The sequence below is a fragment of the Thamnophis sirtalis genome, unplaced genomic scaffold, assembly GCF_051295495.1.
Source record: "Thamnophis sirtalis isolate CommonGarterSnake01/CBP01778 unplaced genomic scaffold, rThaSir2_p1.2 scaffold_1, whole genome shotgun sequence".
Lineage (NCBI taxonomy): Eukaryota > Metazoa > Chordata > Lepidosauria > Squamata > Natricidae > Thamnophis > Thamnophis sirtalis.
The window spans coordinates 128,919,497-128,944,220 of record NW_028261381.1 but is presented as its reverse complement, the minus strand read 5'-3'; the positions used below and the strand labels follow the sequence as shown (position 1 = coordinate 128,944,220).

General features: G+C 34.3%; 1 protein-coding gene across 1 annotated transcript in view; it reads left to right on the top strand.

The window, feature by feature from the left end:
• SPTLC2 (serine palmitoyltransferase long chain base subunit 2) overlaps window positions 1-23,560 on the top strand; it is a 50,243-nt gene extending 26,683 nt beyond the window's left edge. Inside the window, exons 4-12 of the mRNA XM_014068096.2 lie at window positions 1,218-1,366; window positions 1,537-1,661; window positions 5,062-5,155; window positions 7,175-7,280; window positions 8,021-8,240; window positions 9,688-9,814; window positions 20,091-20,226; window positions 20,785-20,914; window positions 23,162-23,560. Of these exons, the coding sequence (XP_013923571.2) occupies window positions 1,218-1,366; window positions 1,537-1,661; window positions 5,062-5,155; window positions 7,175-7,280; window positions 8,021-8,240; window positions 9,688-9,814; window positions 20,091-20,226; window positions 20,785-20,914; window positions 23,162-23,281 (1,207 nt within the window). The 3' untranslated portion in view covers window positions 23,282-23,560. The remainder of the gene's footprint in view (window positions 1-1,217; window positions 1,367-1,536; window positions 1,662-5,061; window positions 5,156-7,174; window positions 7,281-8,020; window positions 8,241-9,687; window positions 9,815-20,090; window positions 20,227-20,784; window positions 20,915-23,161) is intronic.
• Window positions 23,561-24,724: the final 1,164 nt, after the last annotated feature.

Below are 24,724 nucleotides of genomic sequence, written 5' to 3'. Positions count from 1 at the left end.
ACTTTTCCATCTTGGTGCATACAATAATCTGTTGTGATAATATATTAAAATAATCTTCCCTGGGTTTTTCTAACTGCTTCTCTATTAATTCTGAAAGAAAAATTTCTGGCTTCAATATAATATTTATCTTTAAAATCCTTTGTATCAAAATATGTATTTGGATTTTTTTTAGCTTTATGACATGTCCACCAAGCATGATAATGAGAGTAATCTGGAACTTGAGCAAATACACCAGTTTTCTAATATATCTTCTACCCTTGCAATTATTTATTTGTGCTATACAATCTTTGGTAGGACAAATACAATAGGAATTAATACTTTATTTTTTAATAATTGAAAGATCTCCGATTTCTATTTGGAGTTGAAAATGATTTCTAGGTGGAATGGCATATCATATTTTTTTTCAGATTGCCCTATGTTTAAATAAGAGGTACAATTAAAAGTTCTAGATGTGGTAAGTAAGAGGACTGGCACTTGGGATCAGGAATAATTGTTTTATGATTTGGTGTTACAGTTAACATGCTTTTACACTGCTTTAATATGCTTGTATATTAATATATGTTTACCACTATCCTTATAACAGCACTGACTTTCAGTTGCACTTCCTTTAACTTAATGGGGGATATCCTGCATGAGGAAGTGACAAATAAATGATAAACCAAAATCCTTGTGAACAGGAACATTTTGAAATTAATACAAAGAGATATCAAGCTATTTTAAAATTGCTGATAGATCTGATTTAATTCTTAAGAGAGCTTTCATTTTTCAATGTGCACACTGACATTGTACTCATTTTATTTGCTTAAAGCCAATTATATTAGAAATGTTTAAAAAGCTATAATTAAAGATGATTAATCAAGTTGTGAAAAAGAGCAGAATTGTCTTTGCTATTTCAGCCTGGCCTTTGGTACGTTTTGGACAAAAGATACTGAAAATTTTAACTAGTTAGCTTTTATTAGTAATGCCAATTGCTTTCTTTCCACATCATATTATAGTATAAATGTTAAGCTCTTTGTTTTAAAAAAAATAGTTTTTAGCATAGCATGGTGTCACTGCTTTCAGTAAATTGCTAGAGAACTAAAAACTTGGTGCATTATGTCTCCAACTCCTTGATTTCTAAATGCATTATCTAAATTGTAGCCATTACTGATATTTAATATACTTGATACTATTGGTGCTCTCTATATGAATGTTTTGTGTTTTTAATTAAAATGTAGGTATACAGGAAAGATAAGAAAAGATGTAATTAATATGGGATCCTACAACTATCTTGGATTTGGAGAAAATCATGGTGCTTGCAAAGATGCAGTGTCTAAGGTTATCTCACAACATGGATGTGGGATTTGCAGTACTAGGCAAGAGATGGGTAAGTTCTGAGCTTCTTTACCCAGACTTCACAAAATGTATTGTTGCATGCGCTTCCTTAATTCTTAATTAGAATTCTTCTAATAATTCCAATATTTTTTTTATTCTCACCATAAAAGAAAACCTTTTGGATATATGGTGGTATTTTACCTTACTTTTTTATATTTATAGGAAACCTGGATAAACACGAGGAACTAGAAAGTTTAATAGCGAGATTTCTTGGTGTGGAATCAGTTTTGGCATATGGGATGGGATTTGCCACAAACTCGATGAATATTCCTGCTTTGGTTGGCAAGGTATGGCTTCAGGAAAAGGAAGTGTTTGATAAAAGAGAACAATGAAAATTCCAGTATTTAATGCAAGTGTATTTAACAAATACAATTTGTTAACAAATATAGTTTCTTAGAGGAAAAAACAAATTACTGTAGGAGAACTTATGCCACTATGATTTTAAAGAAGCAGTTTTTCAATATTTCAGGCTGCATTGAGTCATGAAGATATTACTGAGGTCAGAGAGAAAAAATGAGATGGCCATTAAATCAAAATTTATTAAATGAAAAAGAATTTCAGCAATATATGGAAAAAGAATTGAACTTTTTTTTAAAAAGAGAATAATAAGGAAGACACATTCTTACAGAATGTGTGGGATATCAGCAAGGCATACACCAGAGGACTAGTAATGACTTATCTAGGAAAAAGAAACAAACAAATACGAAAGAAGATAGAGGAGGAACACAGAAGACTCGAAATAGAACTACAAAGAAACCCACAAAATGCTAAAATTAAAAATTTGATGGACCTAGAAAAACACAAATTGAATTTAATGGAAAACAAAGAAATGACAAATAAAGTAAAAGCCACAAAGCAAAATTTCTTTGAAAACGCAAATAAACCAGGACGATGGTTGGCGTACAAGATGAAAAAAGAGAAACAAAAAAGATTCATAAATCAATTATCAGACCAAGAATATTTGTTATCGAAAGGAGGAAAAGGAAAAAATAGTAGAAAAATATTATAAGGAATTACACCAGCAAGACAAAGCGGCAGAGGAAAAGATAAAACAGTATTTAGAGAAGGTAGAAACACCTAAGATTTCAGAAAAATTTAAAAAGGTACTAGCAGAATAACAATGATGGAAGTAATAGAAGCAATAAAAAGACAAAAAAAGGGGAAACACCAGGTCCAGATGGATGACCAGCAGAATACTACAAAACAGTACAAGATGTATGAAGCAACATCATGCTAGAAGTAATCAATGAGCTGTTATTAAAACCAAAAATACCAAATTCTTGGTCGGAGGCTTACATAACTCTTATCCCAAAAGAAGAAACAGACTTGCAACAAATAAAGAACAATTTCTTTAATTTCTTTATTAAACTTGGATTATAAAATATTTGCATCGATAATTGCGGAAAGACTTAAAAGACTGTTAAGTGAATTTATATACTCAGATCAAAATGTTTTTTTACCCAAGAGACAAATTAGAGATAATATGCGAATTATATTGAATGCATTAGAATATTACGAAGCACATCCCAGGAAACAAATGGCATTGTTATTTTTGGATGCACAGAAAGCTTTTGATAATGTAAATTGGCAATTTAATGCAACTGCAAATGATGGGTTTTGGGGAGAGATTCATAAATATGGTTAAAACTATCTATAAATAACAACAGGCTAAAGTGATAGTAAATGGAGATATGACAGAAAAAGTGCTGATTAGAAAAGGGACTAGGCAAGGGTGTCCGCTATCTCCACTATTATTTATATTGACACTAGAAATTTTGAACAGAAATATAAGGCAAGATAAAGGAGTGAAAGTTAAAAAAGAAGAATATAAATTGCATGCATTTGCAGATGACTTGGTATTCATTATTGAAGATCCAATAGAAACAGGTCCAAAACTACTAGAACAAATAGAAGAGTAGGGAGAACTGGCAGGATTGAAAATTAATAAAGATAAAACAAAAAAATTAGTGAAAAACATAACAGAAAAGAGAAATAATGGAGAAATTAGATATTCAAATAGTAAAAAGAGTGAAATATTTGGGAATTCAGTTGACTTCGAAATGCGTAACTATTAAGGAAGATAATTACTATAAATTAAGAAATCAAATTGAAATGGATATAGAGAAATGGAAAAATTTACAGCTATCACTAATGGGAGGAATAGCGGTAATTAAGATGAATATATGACTAAGAATATTATTTTTATTTTAAACAATACCGATAAAACTGGGAAAAAAGTACTTCGAAAAACTAAATAAAATAATAGGAAAATATATTTGGCAATAAAAGAAGGCGAGAATTAATATAAGAATGTTACAAGATTCAAGGATTAGAGATGGATTTGGTGTATCGAATTGGGAATTATACTATCAAGCAGCAACTCTAACGTGGATAAAAAATGGATATTATTAAGAAATGCAAGGTTATTATCCTTGGACATGATATGCAACTGCATTGGCTCGCATTTTTGTGGCATGGGAAAAATAGAATACATGGTTATTTTCAGAGATACTATGTAAGAAATGGTTTATACGCAGTATGGGAAAAAGTAAAAGAAAAGCACTATATGAAAGTATAGTGCTTTTCAACGGTGGCTTTTCAATGTGGCTTTCAATGGTGGAAGCTTTGACACATCCGAATATTAGTAGTACGAAAAAGGTACAAAGATATACTAACAGCACAGGGAGAACTAAAACAGAAGAAAGAATTAAAAGAACAAGGGATTGATATAGGATGGTTTAAACAAATGTAAATACAAATAAGATATGAGAAAAATGTTAAAGAGTATGGTTTTAATATGGAAGATTCAGAATTAATTAGGATACTCATGGGAACGGATGAAAAAATGATTAAAAAATTGTATAGTTATTTACTTAGAAGAGATTTAGAAGAAGAGATTAAAGAAACAATGATAAGATGGGCAAAACACCTTGGATATATAATAGAACTAGAAAAATGGCAACTATGGGAAAGGAACTATAAACAGCATACAAAGAGAATTTATATAAACTGTTTTATAGATGGCACATGACACTTGAAAGTTAGCAAAAATGTTTAAGGATAAATCAGCTAAATGTTGGAAATGTCACCAATTGCTAGGAACATATTATCATATCTGGTGGACGTGTAGGGACGCAAAAAGTTATTGGGTTAAAATACAAACATAGTTAGAGAAAATGATACATCAGCCCATAAAGTTTAAGCCAGAGGTATTCTTATTGGGTATTCTATCAGAGAAATATAGTAAAGAAAATTCATATTTGATTGTACAAATAATAACAGCAGCTAGAATTGTATTTGCACAAAATTGGAAAGCAGACAAAATCCCATCGGAAGGGGTGGTAATAAAGAAGATATTAGACTGCAGAAATGAACAGGTTGACATTGAGAATAAAGGACAAAGAGGAATCAGTGTACTACAGGACATGGGGCAATTGAAAAAAGTGGCTTGAAAAAAGATATAAATAGAAAGAAAAAGGAACAAACATGAAATAAATATCTCAGATGACACATCGGGATTGGGCGGCCTATAAATTTATTAAACATCAAACATCAACATCAATTAGGGGCATTCTGAGAAGAAACTTTATTGTTGCTTCTAAGCTTTAGGATTCAGATTAGATGGGAAAAGATTCTGCTTTATCTGTATCTTTCTGAACTATTTCTTTTGCATTGTCTTATGTTCAGGGTTGTCTAATAGTGAGTGATGAATTGAATCATGCATCATTGGTCCTAGGAGCAAGACTGTCAGGAGCAACAATTCGGATCTTTAAACACAATAGTGAGTATTTGGGAGGAGATTGGGTTTTTGTTCAAATATATGTTCTGCCAATATACATGGTCACTCTTAAAAAATTGGAAGGATTGTTTTATTTATTTTACAGTATTTATAACTTCTCCAATCCTAATAGAATCTGAACTGTGTATTGCAAAATGAAAACTTGCAATTAAAACAATGTAAATAATTAAAATAAGAATAACAAAAACCTATACATCTTAGCTATCCATAAAACTAAAATAATTTGATTTCATTTCATTTTAATTTTGCGGATGGATTGCATACTGAAAAAGAACTTCCTTGGCTTCTTTACAAAATGCTAGTGGACACAGTGCCATCTTAGTTTTTATGGTGGATACACCATAAAATGCTACTGAGAAAGCTTGCTACCTCTGCTGTTGGAGGTCTGCAGCAAGCCTCTTGGATGTCCAGACCAGACACCATAATCACCATAATTTGATATATTGCAACATTATATCATAATACTCTTTATGGGAATAACTAGCATCATAACTATTGGGCCAAGAAATGTATTGGTAACTGATGCAGTAATTTCAAAATAGGTCTTAACCTAAGAGGGTCAATAACTACTGGGTATCATCCAAAGGCAGTATGTTTACAACCACAGTCAATAGTTCTTGATGTTTCCAAAGCATTCTTCAAAGATTAGCTATAAATACATTACAAACCAATAATTGGATTGGATTGGATTGGATTTATTACATTTATATGCCACCCTTTTCCCCGAAGGGGACTCATAAATAATCAATCTTCACACTAGAAATATAGCCATTTGAACCATTCTCAAACTTTAGTAAGTCACATTTTGAAGTTATGTGCCACCTTTTACTTCCCCTTTGGCAATCCATCCATGTTGTCTAAAACATAAATTCAACCTGTCGTAACTGCCCTTGAATTTTACCTAACTTGATTTCTTCCATTACTTTCTACTTTACAATTCTAAAGTCATATCTAACAGTCATACAGCTGTTCAGTAGCTTTCCTGGTCTCTTGCCTGGACAATCAGTATTGCTGTGCACAGTAAATCAACACTGAGATATTATGACACTATCTATCATCTCTATGTTTATGCTGAGTTTCATTTCCCATGTTACTATGACTCACCTTGTACAGATACTTTTTGAACTTTTCACAGTACATTTCATTATTACCATCTGAATACTTAATGCTGACATAGAGATCTCATTGTTTACCTTTAATTCTAGTTAATTTATAAAGTAATTCAAGAAGTCATGGTATCATTATACAATTCTTCTGCCTAATCCCATTTTTGGCTAATCAGAAATATATTTAGCTTTTTCAGTGCATTCATGAATTCACCTCACATTAGTTGTTTTTAATGTTTTTCTCTCTTGCATCAGTTTAGACATTGCTCTGCTGTCAACATATCTGATTCAGTTTCTTTATAACACAAAATGGTGAAATGTTTAATTTCATTTGGATATATATAAATATCATAAATATAGATATTATTTTATTTTTACCTGTCATCGTTCCTTTAATCCATATAAGAGAATACGGTTTTCTGAGTTATCAGTTGATCTAAACCAGCAGTTCCCAACTTTTATGGTTTGGCAGTGCGGGGAGAAAGAGGAACTGTCCCGTGCAAGCGGTGGGCCACCACACGTGCATGTCTCTGCTGGCCTGCTGCTCACGGAAGTCAAGTTGCGCACACACGTGCTGAATTGCAACTTGTGCAAGTTGAGTTGCACATGTGTGCACTGAAACTCCACTTGTGCAAGTTGAGATGTGTGTATGCTTGCCAGCCTGCTCTTGCACATGTCAAGCTGGTCGAATGTACCAACCCGCTACTCAAACAAGTTGAACTGCGCATCTCTTGTGCAGCCCGGTTCTAAACAGGCTGTGGCTCAGTGGTGGGCCATAGCCTGCCTGGGTGTTGGGGATCTCTGATCTATACATACTGCAATTGTGCTTTTTATGTCTGCTTCTGCTTTTAGTCCTTTTCTGAAATAGATTTGTAACTGTGCTCTTTGTGTATAGATATGCAAAGCCTGGAGAAGGTACTGAAAGATGCCATTGTATATGGGCAACCTCGCACACACAGGCCATGGAAAAAAATTCTCATCATTGTTGAAGGCATCTACAGGTAGTCTACAACACCATTTCATTGATGTTCACCATATTCACTTTTTTAAGTCAAAATGTAACCAAAGACAAAATACAGCATTTTCACTACTTGATGTTGGTAGTTCTCTTTAATGTAGCAGTAATAAGTGTGCATGCCCCAAGTAGTACTAATGCCAGTAAATCTACTTTTACTTTTAAGCTCTGCAGCAATAGACTGTGTTTTATGTGCAGACACATGGGCATTTTGGGGAGTCCTGGTGAAATGAATGAGTGCTTCAGTATTTTCAACAGAAGCTGGTTCTAAAGCTTTACTACAAATCTAATCACATATTTTCCACAAACTCAAAAATACGCTGGTTTTTTTGGATTTAAAATGTTAAGTAACTATTTATAAAATGACGGTATGTCACGATCACAAGCTCTTGTCACAATTTGTAAAGCAGCTGGCATTCTGATTCTTAAATATATGTTACATGAAAGGGGTTACTAAGTTCCCTATCTACCTATACACCTAATGTATATGGTTGCAAAACAGCCTCCCAACTTTTGGAAATAGGGAACCCTACTCAAAATTTGATCCCTGAATTATGGTCACTGCCTTTCCCAGTTGAGGCCTATGACTCCATGCCCGATTGCTACCTGTAAGACCTTCTGCCATTTTTTCATACAGAAATAGAAAGGTCTATTATATATAAGTGTGTCTACTGCAATGATTATTTATTAGGAGATTTTCAGTTTAATTTGTGCTTTTTCTAACAGCATGGAGGGATCAATAGTCCGACTGCCTGAAGTAATTGCGCTTAAGAAAAAATACAAATCTTACCTCTACATGGATGAAGCTCATAGTATAGGAGCACTGGGTCCCAATGGCCGGGGTGTAGTTGAATATTTTGGACTTAACCCTGAGGATGTGGATATTATGATGGGGACATTCTCTAAGAGCTTTGGAGCTGCTGGAGGATACGTTGGAGGCAAGAAGGTAAAAAATAGTTATTGAGAATTTGGATAATTGTAAAAGGGCAGACTTCTGAAATATTTGCAATTTACTGATTTCAGAATGTCGAAGCTAGCCATTAGAATTTCAGGTAAAAAGACTTGTTTTTTAAAAGCTGTGTGCAAGTTTTTTGAAAGTCACAAGAAAGAACCAGATAAGTGTATTTTGTACTGTGCTTTTTTTCTTTGAACTCTTTTCACAGAGTATTCCCATGAAAAATGCATAGCCCAACAAGTATTTATTTAATGCCAACATTTAAAAATTTTAAAGCTACAAGATTAGTGAAGGTACTCTGTTCTAGGTGCTAGGTATCTGGTTCCAAAAATGAAATATAGCAAAATATAGCTGTTTAAAACTTATTTGATTATTTTTTTTTGCTTTATAAGTGTCTCCTGTTATATCTATCATGATAGTAGTATTACCTACTCACTTTTAATACTATATATCGTAATACAGTATAATGAAATAAAGCCCTAGTACAATTTTCACATTTCAATGAAAACAACATTTAATATTTAAATATTTAAACTAGTTCTGTAAACTTTGTGTTTCTCCTGTTCTCGTTTCATAATTGGCTTGTCATATTTTCAATTTTAAGTGCTTTGGTTGACCTTTTTTATGGTTAACCAAAGACCATGGTAAGTCAGCTCAGCAGCCCCTTCATACCTATTCTTTTATATTTTTAATATTTAAAAAATCTTCAATTGTTACAGTATAGTCTGTTTTCAACAGAATTGTATGAAATTTTTAGAAATTATATTCAGCTAAATTTGCTTTGAACAAAATCTTGTTGAAAGCACTATGTAACAAATTTAAGATATTTCAATATGCTTAATTTATACTAATGCAATATAAGGTAGTAGAAACTATAATAGAATTCAGCAAAGTTCTTGATGATGGCATACTTTGGATGGAGACCTGTCATGCTTAACATTGGAAATGCAGAAATTGATCTATATACTAAGAACTCAAATTCAAAAATCTTGGAAATATTCTTTGTGTTTTTCTTCCTTTTGAATATATCTTAAAAATTGTTGAGATAACTTTGTACTAGGGTAGTCACAAGGAAGAAATTAATTTTGAATTATCCCTCACCTTCTTTTAGCATAAAGTTTTAAAATAATGAATACTGCATATGTAAAAATGCTATAAATCAAATATATAACAATCTATTTTGCTAGAGTTAAAAATTAATAGTATCTTGTAATTTTCAAAGTATTAATCCAATTCTTACATAGAATTTATTTCTACAACCATTTGGCTAACTGCAATGATGGGTGTATTTTCAGAATCTTAATACCATTAACTAAGTGAATTCTCTTTTCACACCCTACTTCTTTTCAGTTCTGAGATACTATTTCAATAAACCAGTTCTAATTTACCTATTATGGAGAATATATCTACTAATAGTTTTCTATATTTGCTTTATCAGGAGCTGATTGATTACCTTCGTGTCTACTCACACAGTACAGTGTATGCCACATCATTTTCCCCTCCAGTTCTTCAACAAATAATTGCATCAATGAAGTGTATTATGGGCGAAGATGGCACAACACTTGGTGAGAGTCGGTCATTGCAGTAGTTTTGTGTGTGTGTGTTTTGGGTTGTTGGGTGTTTTTTTTTGTATCTGTACATAAGGAAATATATTTTCTAGCTTTGGCTAGAATAAGAGAACAACTTTTTCCAGGAGCGTAAAAAAAGGAATTGGTCTATATAAAGCATTTGAAAGAGGCACTTGACAAAGAATAATAACATAAACTGCTCAGGAGGCTGTTCCCTGTTGCTTTTGCATCTATCTCTGTGCACAGCAACTTCATTTTCCTGGCTATTCAGCAGTAATATTATCCTGTGAGCAGCTAAGATGCAACTTGCAAAGCAGTCTTATGAGTCTTGCAAAGGAAGCAGCTATTTTAATGCTTCTAAGAGTGGTGCTTCATTTGCACTAATACGTTTAGCAAAAGCACCTTTCCAATGCTTTGCTAAGCCCTAGAAATAATTCATTAAACATAATGAATCCACCTTCTAACAATTGTACTATAGAAATCGATAGACTATGTAGATCTTTTGGAACATACACAAAAATATCTTTTGAAATTGTTATGGCAACCATATCATTTTTAAGGCTTATATACCAGTATCAAAAGCTAATCCCAATTGTCTCCACATACTTTGTGAACAGGATAAACATGTGTGAAAACACAATTAGAGACAGTTTCTGAATCCACCATGTATGAAAAAGACATAGCTGCTTTAACAATAAAAAAGAGGCATTTAATATACACCATTATGAATTTCAAAGCTCTATTTGCAAAGATGTTGCACAACCTTAGTAATCAGTTTGATTGCCTTGGGTATTAATGTAATGTGATATTGAACATTCAAGTCTTTTTAAAATGGATTCTGTGCTGAGATTAGAGATGCATTTAAGTAAACTAATGCACTTTTTATTGAAAAATTGCTAATAGAAACTGAAGTACCTTTGCCAGCTTTCACATGATTTGAGTAGTTCTTCCTACCCAGCTATATTCAGGATGTTAAAAATACTTGATTCATATTAATAGGATTATATGGGATGATGTGTAAAGCATTGGACTTAACACAAGAGGCCTCTAAACTCACAATTTAATTAAAGCTATCCAAAGTTTTCTATTGGCCACTAGATGGCACTATTTATGGAAATTGTTAAAACTGTCTTAATCTTTTATAGACGAGTGTTTGGGGAAAAGATAAATTTATCCTTTTTATTTCATATAGATATAATTTGACATCATTGCCAGGTGAAGACATGGTATTTCTTTTTTTATCAAGAGGAAAATTTGATAAAACTTGAAATAAGATAAATTGGTTTAAGTGGCATATAAGTATCTTGTTAAATATTTCTGTCACTCTGTAAATGTTCATGATTGAATAGCCGTGCTCAAATTTACAGGAAAAATATGCACTATGAGCTTGTGATGATTTGTCAATAAACTAAATGGAAGAAATAGACTGTCTTCATTGACACTATAGTGGTGTGCTTATATGTTTGTATATAAGAAAATTCAATTTGAGTTTTTCAGATTGCCTCTAAAATGTATCTGGAAGGTTGCCATTGATATCTTACCAGAACCTTTAGAACTGCAGCCCCAAAAATGTGGTGAGGTAGTTTGCTTCTGGTGGCTTTGAGGATAAAGCTGATACATTTGATGAGGTAGTTTGCTCCAGATGGTTTTTAAAATAGTAGTTGTGGCATTTTATCAAATAAAGCTGCCCATATCAAGTACATGACTGGATAGCTCATGAAGTTAAAAAATGAAATATAGATATATATATAGATATAGATATAGATATATAGATATATATATATAATAAACCTCCAACATAAGCAAAATGGGCTCTGTCCCATACCTGTGTTCCAAGGTTCAGATACAGAACCAGGTCTTCAAAGAATTTTGAAAAAGCCAGCTGGGTGGGTATGCTCAGTGGCTACAGGTATTACCCAAAGAAATAGTTGTTAAATAAATCCATCTTCCTCCATTGGCTTTGATTGTCGGAAACTGGCTGAAAAGGTTGCAAATGGTGATCACATGAGCCTGGGATGCTGCAACTATTGTAAAATGCATGCTGGTTGCCAAGCACCAAAATATTGATTACATGATTCTGGAGATAATGCAACAATTGTTAAGTGTAACTGCAAGGACCAGTTGTAAGTCACTTTTTTTCAGTGCCACTGTACCTTTCAACAGTTCCTAAAGGAATGGCTGTAAGTTGAGGACTATCTGTATGCTGTACAGAGTCATCTCAGAATAATCGAATTGCTGAGATTTTGTAGCACTTATAGTATGTATCAAGCAGGATGAGATATAAAATATGTTTGAATGTGTGTATTGAGATGTTGTATAAAGTTGATTACACTATTTTCAAATTGGACTTTCAAATTGCATCCTGCTACACGTTGGTTTTGTAACCTTTTTCACACAGTGAATCTCCATATACAGTATGATTAAGTAGGTTAGGGAGGCTTCCTATTATGGGAATAGATAATCGGTTTGTCTGATCAGAGTTTTGATCAGATCTGTCTGATAGAATTTTTACATTCTTCATGAGGAGAGATTGTGGGTAGGCTTCTTGACCATTTTCTTCACAAGCTAAATGAGCAAGTTGGTAGCTTTTTAATCTTGATATCCATCAGTTATTTTCAATGCCTGTAGCATATTGCTAAATATTTGTAATTATTCCAAAAAAGATCCTTGGCCAAACAGGATTTTGTTAATGGAAGACATATGGAGAGAACACACATGCTTCAGAAAATGGCATTTCCAGCATAGGACAAGAGGCTAATGAAGAGTGAATAGTTGTAATTAGGTGACAGCACATGCAATTTGGAAAGGGGACAGTGGCTTCCTTTCTTTATTTCTTATTGTTTGTTTCAAGAAATCTTTCAATTCCCATTAGTGTTTCTGTCTAGCACTCATGATAATCCCCAGGGATTTGTCTCAAATAATTTATGTAATTTAAGAATACAATTTCTGACAGTTTTGTATCTTAATTTCACAACTGAACATGAATTGATTTATATACAGGTGCTATGCTCTTAAAATCTGTTTCCACATTTTTTTTAAATTAGCATATTACATATTATAACTTGTATGTCCCTATTTTCAGAATTCATAAATGCAAACAACCCCCACCCAACCTGTGTTTTCTAACATTTAACTTAAACTAAAATACACATATTTAGACCACCATAGTAAGGCTCTTTTAAGACAAATAAATTATATGAATGTTCAAATAAATCAAAAAGAACTGAAATATGGAGAAAATATGATTTCTTTAGAGAAGAGAGATTAATTAAAACCTTGAGTGCTGCAGGAGATTAATCATGTTTATAAAGGTGGAAGAGAATTTAGAGAAAAAAGTATGGGACACATTTTGTGCATAACTTCTGATAGGGATCTGAAAAAGGAAAAAAAATATTGGCCCAAAGGTATTCTGTAAATTTTTAAAAAATCACTGGATTTATTTTCTTTTGCCCAATTCATGGACTGAATAATTACAAAATGAATTTAAATGGCATTTAATATTTGCAAAAATTAAAGAATGGCAAAAAGCAGTCCATAGTTCAGCTAGGTATGCCTATCTAATTGATTAAACTAACAAGTAATCTGAAAGAATTTAAATATGATGTGTGGTCATTGCTGCGCATTAATCTGCTTGAAGGAATGATCTTTTATTATATAAATTTATAGACCAGATTCATGGCTATGGCTTGCTAACCATAGGTTGTAAAATGAATGTTGGATTTGTTAGGTTCATCTATCACCTAAGCTATGAATCATTGCTTATCAACCACAATGGTTGATTCACACTGTACAAAGCTAAATATTTTAGCTTTGTACATTGTGTTATCCTAGCCAACATCACTCAAAGAACTTGAAAGAGTCGGGCATTCCATTTCTTTCCTCTTTTGGAAATACAAAAGGACAGAATAGTTCATGATGTAAATTCTCATATGTATAGTAGGAATTTGTAAACTCCCAAGAGGAGATTAGTAGTAAATTTCTAAGAAGCAGATAGCAGTAGACTTATATACCGCTTCATAGGGCTTTCAGCCCTCTCTAAGTGGTTTACAGAGAGTCAGCATATTGTCCCCAACAATCTGGGTCCTCATTTTACCCACCTCGGAAGGATGGAAGGCTGAGTCAACCCTGAGCCGGTGGGATTTGAACCGCTGAACTGCTGATCTAGCAGTAGCCTGCAGTGCTGCATTTAACCACTGCGCCACCTTGGCTCAGATGTGAGCATGAATTATAAATCTGCTTCATTTTGAGTCAGCCAGTTGATCTATTTAGATTTCTAGTGCTTTCCATTGACTGGTGGCAATTAATAGATAGGTGGCAGTCTTTTGTGATGAAACTGTGTCCATGATCCAGTTTTGAGTGAAGATTCAGTAAACATATCACTTGTTTATGAATCATGTTTTCTACTTCTGAATCACAGCCCTCCCTTGCTTTCTTTTCCCAACCTAATCCATAGTTCATCATAAGCAAATTGATCTATTACACCATTTAAATCATGGTGGTGGGTGACAGGGACTGCATAGCAATGGAAGAATTGATGGCTTCTCATTTGCCTTGCCCAGTAAAGTTACTCCCAAATATTTCTATATTGTTGATCTAGTCCTCCTGCTCTAGTTCACTTTTTAGATGCACTTTTAATTAATGGCAGGAGAACTCTACAGCAAATTAAAAGGAGAGTCTTCAACATCAGTTTTATTTGAAAAAAGTATATGGGCCCAACATTGGTCCTTCAGTATCTGAAGCAAATAAAATTGCTATAGGTAGGCATTCAGTGTTTTAAATTGTGTCCATTTGCTCAAAAGAAGGACAAACATAAGCTGGAGATAGGCAAAATTATGAGCAATGTTCTTATGCCCAATGGGTGGATGTTTCACGATTTACCATGCCCATTTTAAGAGGAGACCCCCTCACCCCAGACTGTTTTGTAAGAATATGGACAATGCTGTCAAGACTCAAATTGGATGATTAGTCCTCAGTGTGAAGTCTTCTGAATTATTTCATGGTATAGTTTCTCTCTTGAATAGATTGGATCCAATTAAAATGCTACAAAAATGCTAAGGTTAAATTCAATAACTTTTCAATCAAAAGTCTAGAAACTTGCTAAGTTATAAAATATGTGGATTCTTCTGGAATAATGAATCCAAAAGGTTGTTTAGCTGATGAAGCAAAATTGTGTATACAATTTAATATAATTTGTTCCTCATATGGAAATTAGGTTATTTTTCCTCTTCATTATTTATAAATTATTTTTTAAAAGCTAATAATGTTTGGTTGTACCATAGGTATTTCTCTTTTGAATTTCCTCCAATAACACAATTGTTAATATAGTGTTGAATTATCACCTTGGGAACCCACAGACCAGTCAAAACTAATTTGAACAGAGCAAACTTTTGTTGTTGTTGTTGCTGACCTCAAGAATCCCAAGCTGTGCCAAAGAGCTGTTGGGAAAACAAATACTTTGTAGGTCATAAAGAGTTTCCGGCTTCTCCTCAGGGGACTGACAACTTTAAAATATCACTTAATGGGGATGTGGTTCTGGCAGGGGGTCTTTTAAATCTAACAGACTGCTCCTTCCCTTGCAGTTCCTTGAGACATAAAAGTGGCTTTTGGAAAGTTCTCTTTATTTGGTCCAGGTGAAATGTTTTAGTCCTTACAGAGGAATGTTCAGAGATGCTGAGCTTATAGGACTTGTCATTTCAATATTTAGCAGGGTTTCAAATGTATTGGTAGTACTGAAACTATCTGAAAATGTTAAAATATTGAAAACATTATGTTTGTATAATATTCTAATTTGAGTGGCTAAAGCTGTGTTAATAAAATGCAAGTGTAATGTGGGACTGTGTACAAAATCATTGTGCTGAGTAAAGAAAATGACATTGCAGAGAAAGAGTTTAATTTTTTAAAGCTTACCACTTAGTTCAAGAAACTTGAATACAAGAGTAATATATGTCTATCACAACATTATTAAATTGTAGGTTACTAACCAATCCCTTATTTCATCTTGGGAATACATTCCATTATCAAAGAATGCAAATGATTTCCATTGGTACCATTATCCTAGCCAGACTTTCACTTCTTGTATTCTTGACTTTTTCCAAGGCCTCATTATTTTGTAAAAAGAAATGAGGAAAATTTTATATGTGCCCCCAGTTCCTTCTGCCAAGCATTATATACGGTAATGCCTATAAATGTCTTCAGGGCTGTGTATGGTTGTATCATTGATTCCCACAAGGTTTATGACAGCTACTCTTCATCTAGGGATCTGGAAACATTCTTTGGTGAATAGATTCTGCAATAACTCTTCCTGACAGACTTGGACATATACCTTCATTTCTTCGTTCTGTCTGTTTGGTTTTTATCTAAGAATATAATGAAGAGAGGCCTGCTGTTGCTATTATGCTTCCATATTTCTTGGATTGCAATTTCTAGCTTGAACATTTTAAAAAAATAAATAACCCTACAATTTGGGGAAAATGTTAGTAAGAAGCACAAAAATTGTAGAGTACAGGGAATGGCATTGGAGGACAATGGGAAAGCCCATTACCAAGACTACAATTATACAAATGTGGTTTAGGATAATTCCAAGAAACTGATTTCTTATTTTTTTTTACTGATCTATAGTATAGAGCTGACACATATATTATACATGTTCATAGAAATGGCTCCTAATATCTCCTTATTACCCTTTCAGTCTATGTATATACAGCATAGAAACTTTCTGTGTAATATCATAGCAGGCTGAAAGGGAGAGAGGAGAGAATATTTTTGCTTATTTTTTATTTTGTTCTTTTGAAAAAGGGGGGGGGATTAAGTCAGGAATCACAAACTCATGGCTTTCAGGTCACATGTCACTCACTCATTTTCTACATTCCTGTGAATCACTACATTCCCATAGTCATCTAATTCAGACTTCAGTTACACTATTGTTTGGTGTTTACATTATACTTTGAAGGTGTTAATCTTGAAAAATAGCTGTACTATAATCTGAGGTTCTCTAAATGCATTTTCCCAGTATTTAGACCTAATTGTCAGCTTTCAGCCCATAATAATTTGACATTGTAATTGAAATCCATTCAGAAATGTCCTGCATTCTATACAGGGGTGGGTTCCTGCTAGTTTCCTGCTAGTTTCCTACTAGGTTCCTGCTAGTTCTAACCTCTTCTATAGAAAAGGTTCCACAAATCTACCGTGCCATTTACAATCGGTTCCAGCTCCCTGCCCCCGCCTGTCCACACCACACTGATTGGCTGGCTCACCAATCGCCCCGCCCGCCTCTAAGAGTCCTATCTAAACCTTAAAGTCTTAAAGTTGTCAAGTTTGAACACCCCTTGGGGGTTTTTTCTAAAGGGTTAGGGTGCAAGAGTCTTGTAACTTGACAGCTTTAAGACTTGCGTGCTTCAAATGCCAGAGTTTCTGAGCCAACATGACTGGAGGAGGAATTCTGGTAGTTGAAGTCCACAAGTCTTAAAGCTGTCAGGTTTGAACACCCCTGGTGTTTTTTTTCTAAAGGGTTAGGCTTGTAACTTGACAGCTTTAAGACTTGCGTGCTTCAAATGCCAGAGTTTCTGAACCAACATTTTGGTTGCTAAGCAAGAGCGTTGTTAAGTGAGTTTCACCACATTTTACAAGTAGGCCATGCCCACCCAGTCACGTGATTGCCAAGCCACTCCCACTCATTCACATGGCTGACAAGCCACGCCCACCTGGTCACAAGGCTGGCAAGCCACTCCTACAAAGTAGGCCACACCTACAGAAGAGGTTCTAAAAAAAATTGAAACCCACCACTGATTCTATACTAAAGATCATCAGGTTTGACCTTTCAAGATTGTCATCTGTCTCCTTTTATTCATTTTTTATCAGAGCTGCTCCAAATTCTTCTTACTGCTTAGTTTCTAGTATTCTGATCGTTCTCCTAAGTTGAATCTGCTCCAAAGTTTTCTAAATATATTGGACATATAGATAGTTCTTGACTTACAATGGCAGTTGGGATCAAAATTGCTGTCACTAAGCCACATGGTCATAAAACACAACAACAATCCTCTAGTTACTGTTGTTAAGTGAAGACCACATATATTAGTAAATAGGGACCTCACCTGACTGTGACTTTTGACTTTCTGGTGGTTTCCTCATTTACTTTGCTTGTAATAAGCAGGCAAGGAATGTCAGAAATCCTGACCATGTGACTATTTTAGATTCTGTTATTTTACCTTATATCAATACTGTAGTATTCTAATATTTCTTGTGTTTGTTTTCTTTTCCTTTGAATGTAATCTTAATTAATCTCCTATATAATTGTCAGGCAACCCTTAGCATTTACACACATGATGAATAAGTTGCATAGGCACTCCATAAGCAAAATATATATTTTAACAATTCTCCACCATTTACCCCTGTTTTTGAGTGGGGAAATATAACACAAAAACTAAACAGCTGAAAGACCTATTGCAGAAGCTCACATCAATTCAACAAGCTTGAATGACAATCTCTGCAACCAGTGGTTTACTGAGAAACTGATGCAAGGCAAGAAAAATGAAAAACTATTAGGTAAAATGGTTGTGGGATGCACATAACAGCATTGGTGGAGACAGTGGGTAAATAGAAGATCAGGTTTTGAAAAGAGACAGATAAGTTGGTAGACCTACTGGCTCCAGGATTATGGAGTCCCAACTTCTGAAAATCAGGTATGGAAGAAAAAAATCAGTTTGGGAGAGGAGGGAGGGAGGGAGCTAGCTGAAAAACAAGCTCTGGCAAAACAGAGAAAAAAGGAATAAAAGAAACCTTGGAAACTCCGTCCCCCCCCCCCTTTTTTTTATTGGCAGAAGGACTAATTGCAAGCAAAAGCTGGAAAAAAGATGTGAAGCTTGGCATAGAGAATCTAGGAACATCAGCTGACACTTCTCCCTAACATAGAGCAGAGGAGCCTGAACTGTCCTCTATTCAGTCGATGCTTCAGTTGGGAGGTGATTAGTTGGTGGGTGAGCTAAGAGGAGAAACAGACTAGATTCAGATGGGCCAGAGAAAAGGAAGGATCCTGGAAGAAAGCAATAGAAGAAATGTACTCTGCCTTTAGAACATGATTTTTTAGTGTTTCTTAAAAGTTCCTATTATTCTGTTGTAGCATTCATTTATTTGTGGACTGTTTTTTAATGTTACATATAAAAGCTATAAAAAGTTCATAAGTAGACACAGGATATTCTTTTTCTTTGTTATTGGATATTGGGGAGAGAAAGAAATCTCCCCAGGTCTCACTGAATTGGACCAGTGTTATATAAGCAACAGTAAAATAAACTTACATTGAGAGTTCTCCCTGCTGATGTAAACTTGGCAGCTATTAATGAGAAGACTTTCAGCAGGAACTAAAAAGATCTGACTTGGTAAATCTGTTGGGGAATCAGCTCTGAGTATTGCTTTCTGTTGCTCAGAGTACAATTACACATCTGAGAAAATTTCCCTATATAATCTACATATGCGTTATTCAGTAATTCAAGAAATTTGGATAAATAGATACAAGATAAATCTCACAGACAACGAGTGATGGGTTTATCCAAATAGCACTTATGATCTGCTTGCAGTAGAATACAGTAAATGTGGGCATAATAGTGCAATCATAAATCAAACTGATTTGTTCTTTATGCGTTCCATAATTACAAAAAATGTTTTGCAGTTTCTTTTTACATATGTAGAAAAATTAATAATATATTAAGATTATATTATTTCTTTGTATTTTATGGTTAGAAGTCTCTAAACATTAAAATACGTTCTCCATCTAAAGGTTCAAATTTGAATTTCTGAGTATAAATGAAAGTGGGATATATTCTTCATAATATTGATGTTGAATGGTTTTGCTTCTATCTTTTTGTATTATGCCGATATGAATCTTAGAGTAGCTAGTCTTTGAATTCTAAGCTAGTATTTAAATATATGCCTTCCAAAAGGGAAGTTATAATCCTCCCTTTTGGAAGGAGGATATTTTTGGTGAAGGAATTAATGGAGCAGTCAGAGATTTTCCATTTAGAATGAAATTAAATGATACCATACCATGATGCAAATAAGAGCCAATTTTGTGTAATTGTTAAGGTCTTAGACTATAAGCCAGGAAACCTAGTTCTAGTCCTGCCTTAGGTACAGAGCCAGCATGAGCCAGAACATGGACTAGTCAGCCTCTCTTAGTCAGAAGAAGAAGGCAGGAATTTTTGTTAAATTACTCAAATTCACATTAATATAATAGCATGGTTTTGCAAAAATGTGATAAAGTTGGATTCATTATTTTTTTCAGGCAAGATGCGCATACAACAGTTGGCAGACAACACCAGATACTTCCGAAGACAACTTCAGAAAATGGGATTTATAATATATGGAAATGAAGATTCTCCTATTGTACCTCTGATGCTCTATATGCCAGCAAAAATTGGGTAACATTTGGAAATAGTTCCTAGTATATATCCTGAAATGTAGTCATCTTTAAAGAGAACACGTTGTGGCACCAGATTAAAAACTACTACTAATGTTAGAGACAAATCTTATTTTTAATAGACTGTGTTCAAGGTCAACAGACTTAGATTTCTTTTTTGCTGCACTGTAGAACTGCAGAGTATTAAGTAATTCCTCTATTGGTGCTTGTACTGAATAATACTGTCATCAGCTAGAGAGGAATGTAGTAGAATTCTTAATAAATTAATACTCAAGCTGAATTTGCTGTGTTATAACAGACTTTCAAGTTTAAGTTACAAGTAGCCTGCTGAAAGACAGCCCCTGCCACATAGAATCTTTCAACTCTGAGAACTTAATAATGGATTTTGTTTTGAAGAAGGCCACCTTAAGATTGAACAAAAGGTCTCTTTGTGTACATATATTAAATCAAAGCAGTTGACAATAACCTCTCAGGCATTCCTCACCACCCCCATTGTGCTAAATAGCACCAATCTTGTTTGTGTTGTGGTTTCATTAGTTCTGCCTTGGTCCTTTTGCAGGGCATTTGGACGAGAGATGTTGAAACGGAACATAGGTGTCATTGTAGTGGGCTTTCCTGCTACACCAATCATTGAATCCAGAGCACGAATTTGTTTGTCTGCATCTCATAGCAGAGAGATACTAGACAATGTAAGTACCTATGTTCATGTCTGTTTTGTCCTTATCTAAAATCAGTATGTTCTTTTTTGTTTAAATATAACGAGCTATAGAAATTAGACAGCAAAGAAAGATTTTGTTCAGGAATGAATCACATGAGTCCAGGACACATCAGTAAATCCAGGTGGAGAGGTCTCTTACTGAGGTAGAGACTTGATATGTTCATTACTTGGGCTATTGTATTGAGTCAGTTATTATTGCATTAATAGTAATCAAATAGCAAGGTAAAAAGATAGGCATATAAAGATATTCTACACAACATTTTGCAGCATTGTCTTTATAATACTTCCTTTTGCAAAGATTAATTAAGTTCAATGTAATAGTTAATAAAACACTGCCAAATGTTTTCTCTCCAATTATTTAAAACATTTTGACCTAAATAGTCAGTAGCACACACATACATATATTGCATCATATTTAAAAGCAAAAGTCATACTATACATTTGCTGGTTAATAGAATCAGTCTGGAAAAAAATAGGGTGAGCATTTGTATATGTGCAAGTGTGTGTATGTTTCCAGAATAAGAAAAAATATGTATAAACATAACAAATGTACTTTGAAGTATCCGCATTTCGAATGATAATGTCACAGCATTTTGATACCATTAGAGTATTTTGAAATTACTATTTGTAGAGATTGACTAAAAGGTACATTATCTTTCTCAGCAAGTTATTCTGTTAACTACAACATTGGTTTGCAACAGCCCAGTCTTAGAAAATTGCTAAGTATGTTAATACAGGTAGTCTTTGACTTACAATAATTTATTCAGTGACTTATGACCGTTTTTCACACATATGATGATTGCAACATCCCCATGGGCACATGATCAGAATTCAAATGCTTGGCAACTGGTTCATATTTATGACAGTTACAATGTCCTGGGATCATGTAATCAGCTTTTGCATCTTTCTGACAAGCATAGTCAATGGGGAATCCAGATTCACTTAACAACCATGTTACTAACTTTAAAAATGCAATAATTTGTTTAACAACTATGCTAAAATTTGTACAATGAGGCAAAACTCACGTAACAAATGTTTCAACTTAAATTTTGGGCTGAATTGTGGTCGTAACATGAGGACTACCTGTATTTGGATAAATCCCTAAGACATTAATAGTACATTTTGGTGCAAGTAAACCTGCCTTATTTTATCTCCCTCCTCTCTTTACTCATTTGGTGAAGCATTTCTTTAGCCTATGTTATGTCTTTCCTGCAATATGTCTATAGTATATCTGTAGTCTAAATATTTATATTGATTTAAAAAACTATTTGGAATTTTTTTTTTAAGTAAATGTACTTCTCCCAGTATTTAAGTACCCTTTCATATGTAAAAGACTAATAATGTTCTATGGTATATGCCTGTGATGGTGAACCTATGGCATGTCCCTCTAAAAGTGGATGGAAATGTCTGTGGGTCTTATACAGTGAATGTTGCTGAAGCCCTGCCCACCTGTCAGCCCCCAACCTTCAGCCTTTGACTCCCAGCAGATGGTCTTCTTGCAGCATACAGCCTGATCAGCTTCAGCACAGCCTGATTTAACACAAGTAGCTGATTGACTGTTGGATCTGCCTCCCGGAATACCATCTATCAGCTGTTCCAGGCTGCAGGGATCATTGCCACCTCCGCACGCTTTCGGCCTCTATGCATCCTGTTTTCGGCCTTGCATGTCCCATTTTTGGCCCGTTTCAGGTGGTGGGGATCGTTGCTGCCACCGCCGATCCTCGCCACCTGGAATGGGCCGAAAATGGGACATGCGGAGGCTGAAAATATGGGATGTGGAGGTGGCCATGGACTGCACTGGTAGCAATCCCCGCAGTCTGGAACAGCTGATAGGCAGTATTCCGGGAGGCAGATCCAACCGCCAATCAGCTGCTCATCCTAAATCAGGCTATGTGTTTGATGCAAGAAGGCAAATTGCTGGAAGGCAGAGGCTTTTCTTGTTTTCCGCCAAAAATCTACGTGTGTCTTATAGTCCGAAAAATACAGTAAATCTAAATGCTGTTGCTATAATTCCATTGGCTGTGCATCTGATGTTACAAAATAAGAAACTTTTTCCTGGGCATTTGCCTTTCTTAATGAAACAAAAGAGAGCATTGGAAAGAACTAAAACAGCAAAACACTTGTCCTACTTCATAACACTACCTAGCTTTTTAAATCCTAGCTGTAGCATTTTTGTACTCCAAACAGTAATCTTAATTTATATGTTTTTCCCCCCCAGACTTTAAAGAAAATCGATGAAGTTGGAGACCTCTTGCAATTGAAATATTCTCGTCATCGAGTGGTACCTCTCCTTGACCGACCTTTTGATGAGACAACATATGAAGAGACAGATGACTGAACTCTTTTGATGTCTTCTTTGAATTGAGTATGCTCCTTAGAACTTTATAGGCCTCAAAGACCACGGTTCTTGAATGCAACACTTAATGACTGCTCGCCATACACAGAATGACTTTTTACTCACCAAACTGAAGTGACCACAAGAGCTGTTAAATTATGTGTGGTAAATGCCAAACCAAGTCTGGATTTTATTCCCATTGCTTCAAGATCCAGCTATAGGTGGGTGCTTGCCCTGCATTTTTAAAATGCTGCCTTCTTATTTATGTTACAGTAAGATCCCTTTGGCACATCTGCATTATTCATCATTCTGCCATAAAGGCTTTGTTGGTGTGTTAGTAAATACTGCAGGATTTCTTTTACTTTCTCTTTACAAATGTCTGACCTTCCTCAAAATATATGATTGGTCAAATGAATCAGTTAAGGTTTTTGAGGAGATTGTTGACAGCTAATTAACATACATTGAATAGAAAGAATAAACCTAAGTGTTTCCCTTCCCCATTATTTCATGCTGTTGGGAGAGTGCCTTTTTATTAGTAAAATGATGATTGACAAACAAGTTTAAGGAATGTTCATCAATGCACAAAAGAAGTCTTCCAGACCATGGGCCACTTTGGGTTTTCAGACTGAGTATTAAGCTTTCTACATTTAAGTAAGTAGCAAATAATGCTTGAGAGCAGGAGAGATTTTTATGTGAGCATTCTCTTTCTTGAATGGAATTACTCATGCATACTCTACTTGTTCATATTTACTTCATGGAGAGTATTGCAAAATTATATTCTTGTGAATTCAGTTGATATGTTCCATCAAGGAGTTTGTATTTTCCCCAATATGGTAAATATTTGATTATCACATCCTACAGAGTGAAGCCATAATAGTTACCATATAAATTTAACATAGCAAATTATCTTGGGCAAGCTTCATCATAGAATAAGCATTGAAGTTTGAGTTCTGACAGATTATATTAGAATTTTCTGTATGAAGCATTTTCTATATAAAGTTCTGAATTTCAAATGCTGATATGATAATTTTAGATTGACTGTTTAGATCTCTGATTATGAAGATGACAAGAATCTGAACTAAAAATTAAGAGCCAATTTTGTCTCTATATGAGCTTCACATGATATTATCATTAATCTTTTGGGGACCACTAAAAGAATTATGATTTGATGGAAAAATAATTTATGTATATAACTATTTGTGGCAGCTGACAAAATGATGTTTTCTCAATAAAAGTGTGTACAAAGCAGTCGGCGTATGTCAAAAAGTGACATCATTACTAAAATCTCAAAGTACATAAGTGCATTGAAAAATACAAATCTCCGTGTTGTCCATTTGCCAAATGCACCTTTTTGGGCCAGTATTTCACTGAACTGTGTATTAAAACTGTCTGCATTTTATGGGTAACTGTAGAGAAGTTGGAAAATAAACTGACCAAAAAAGAAAA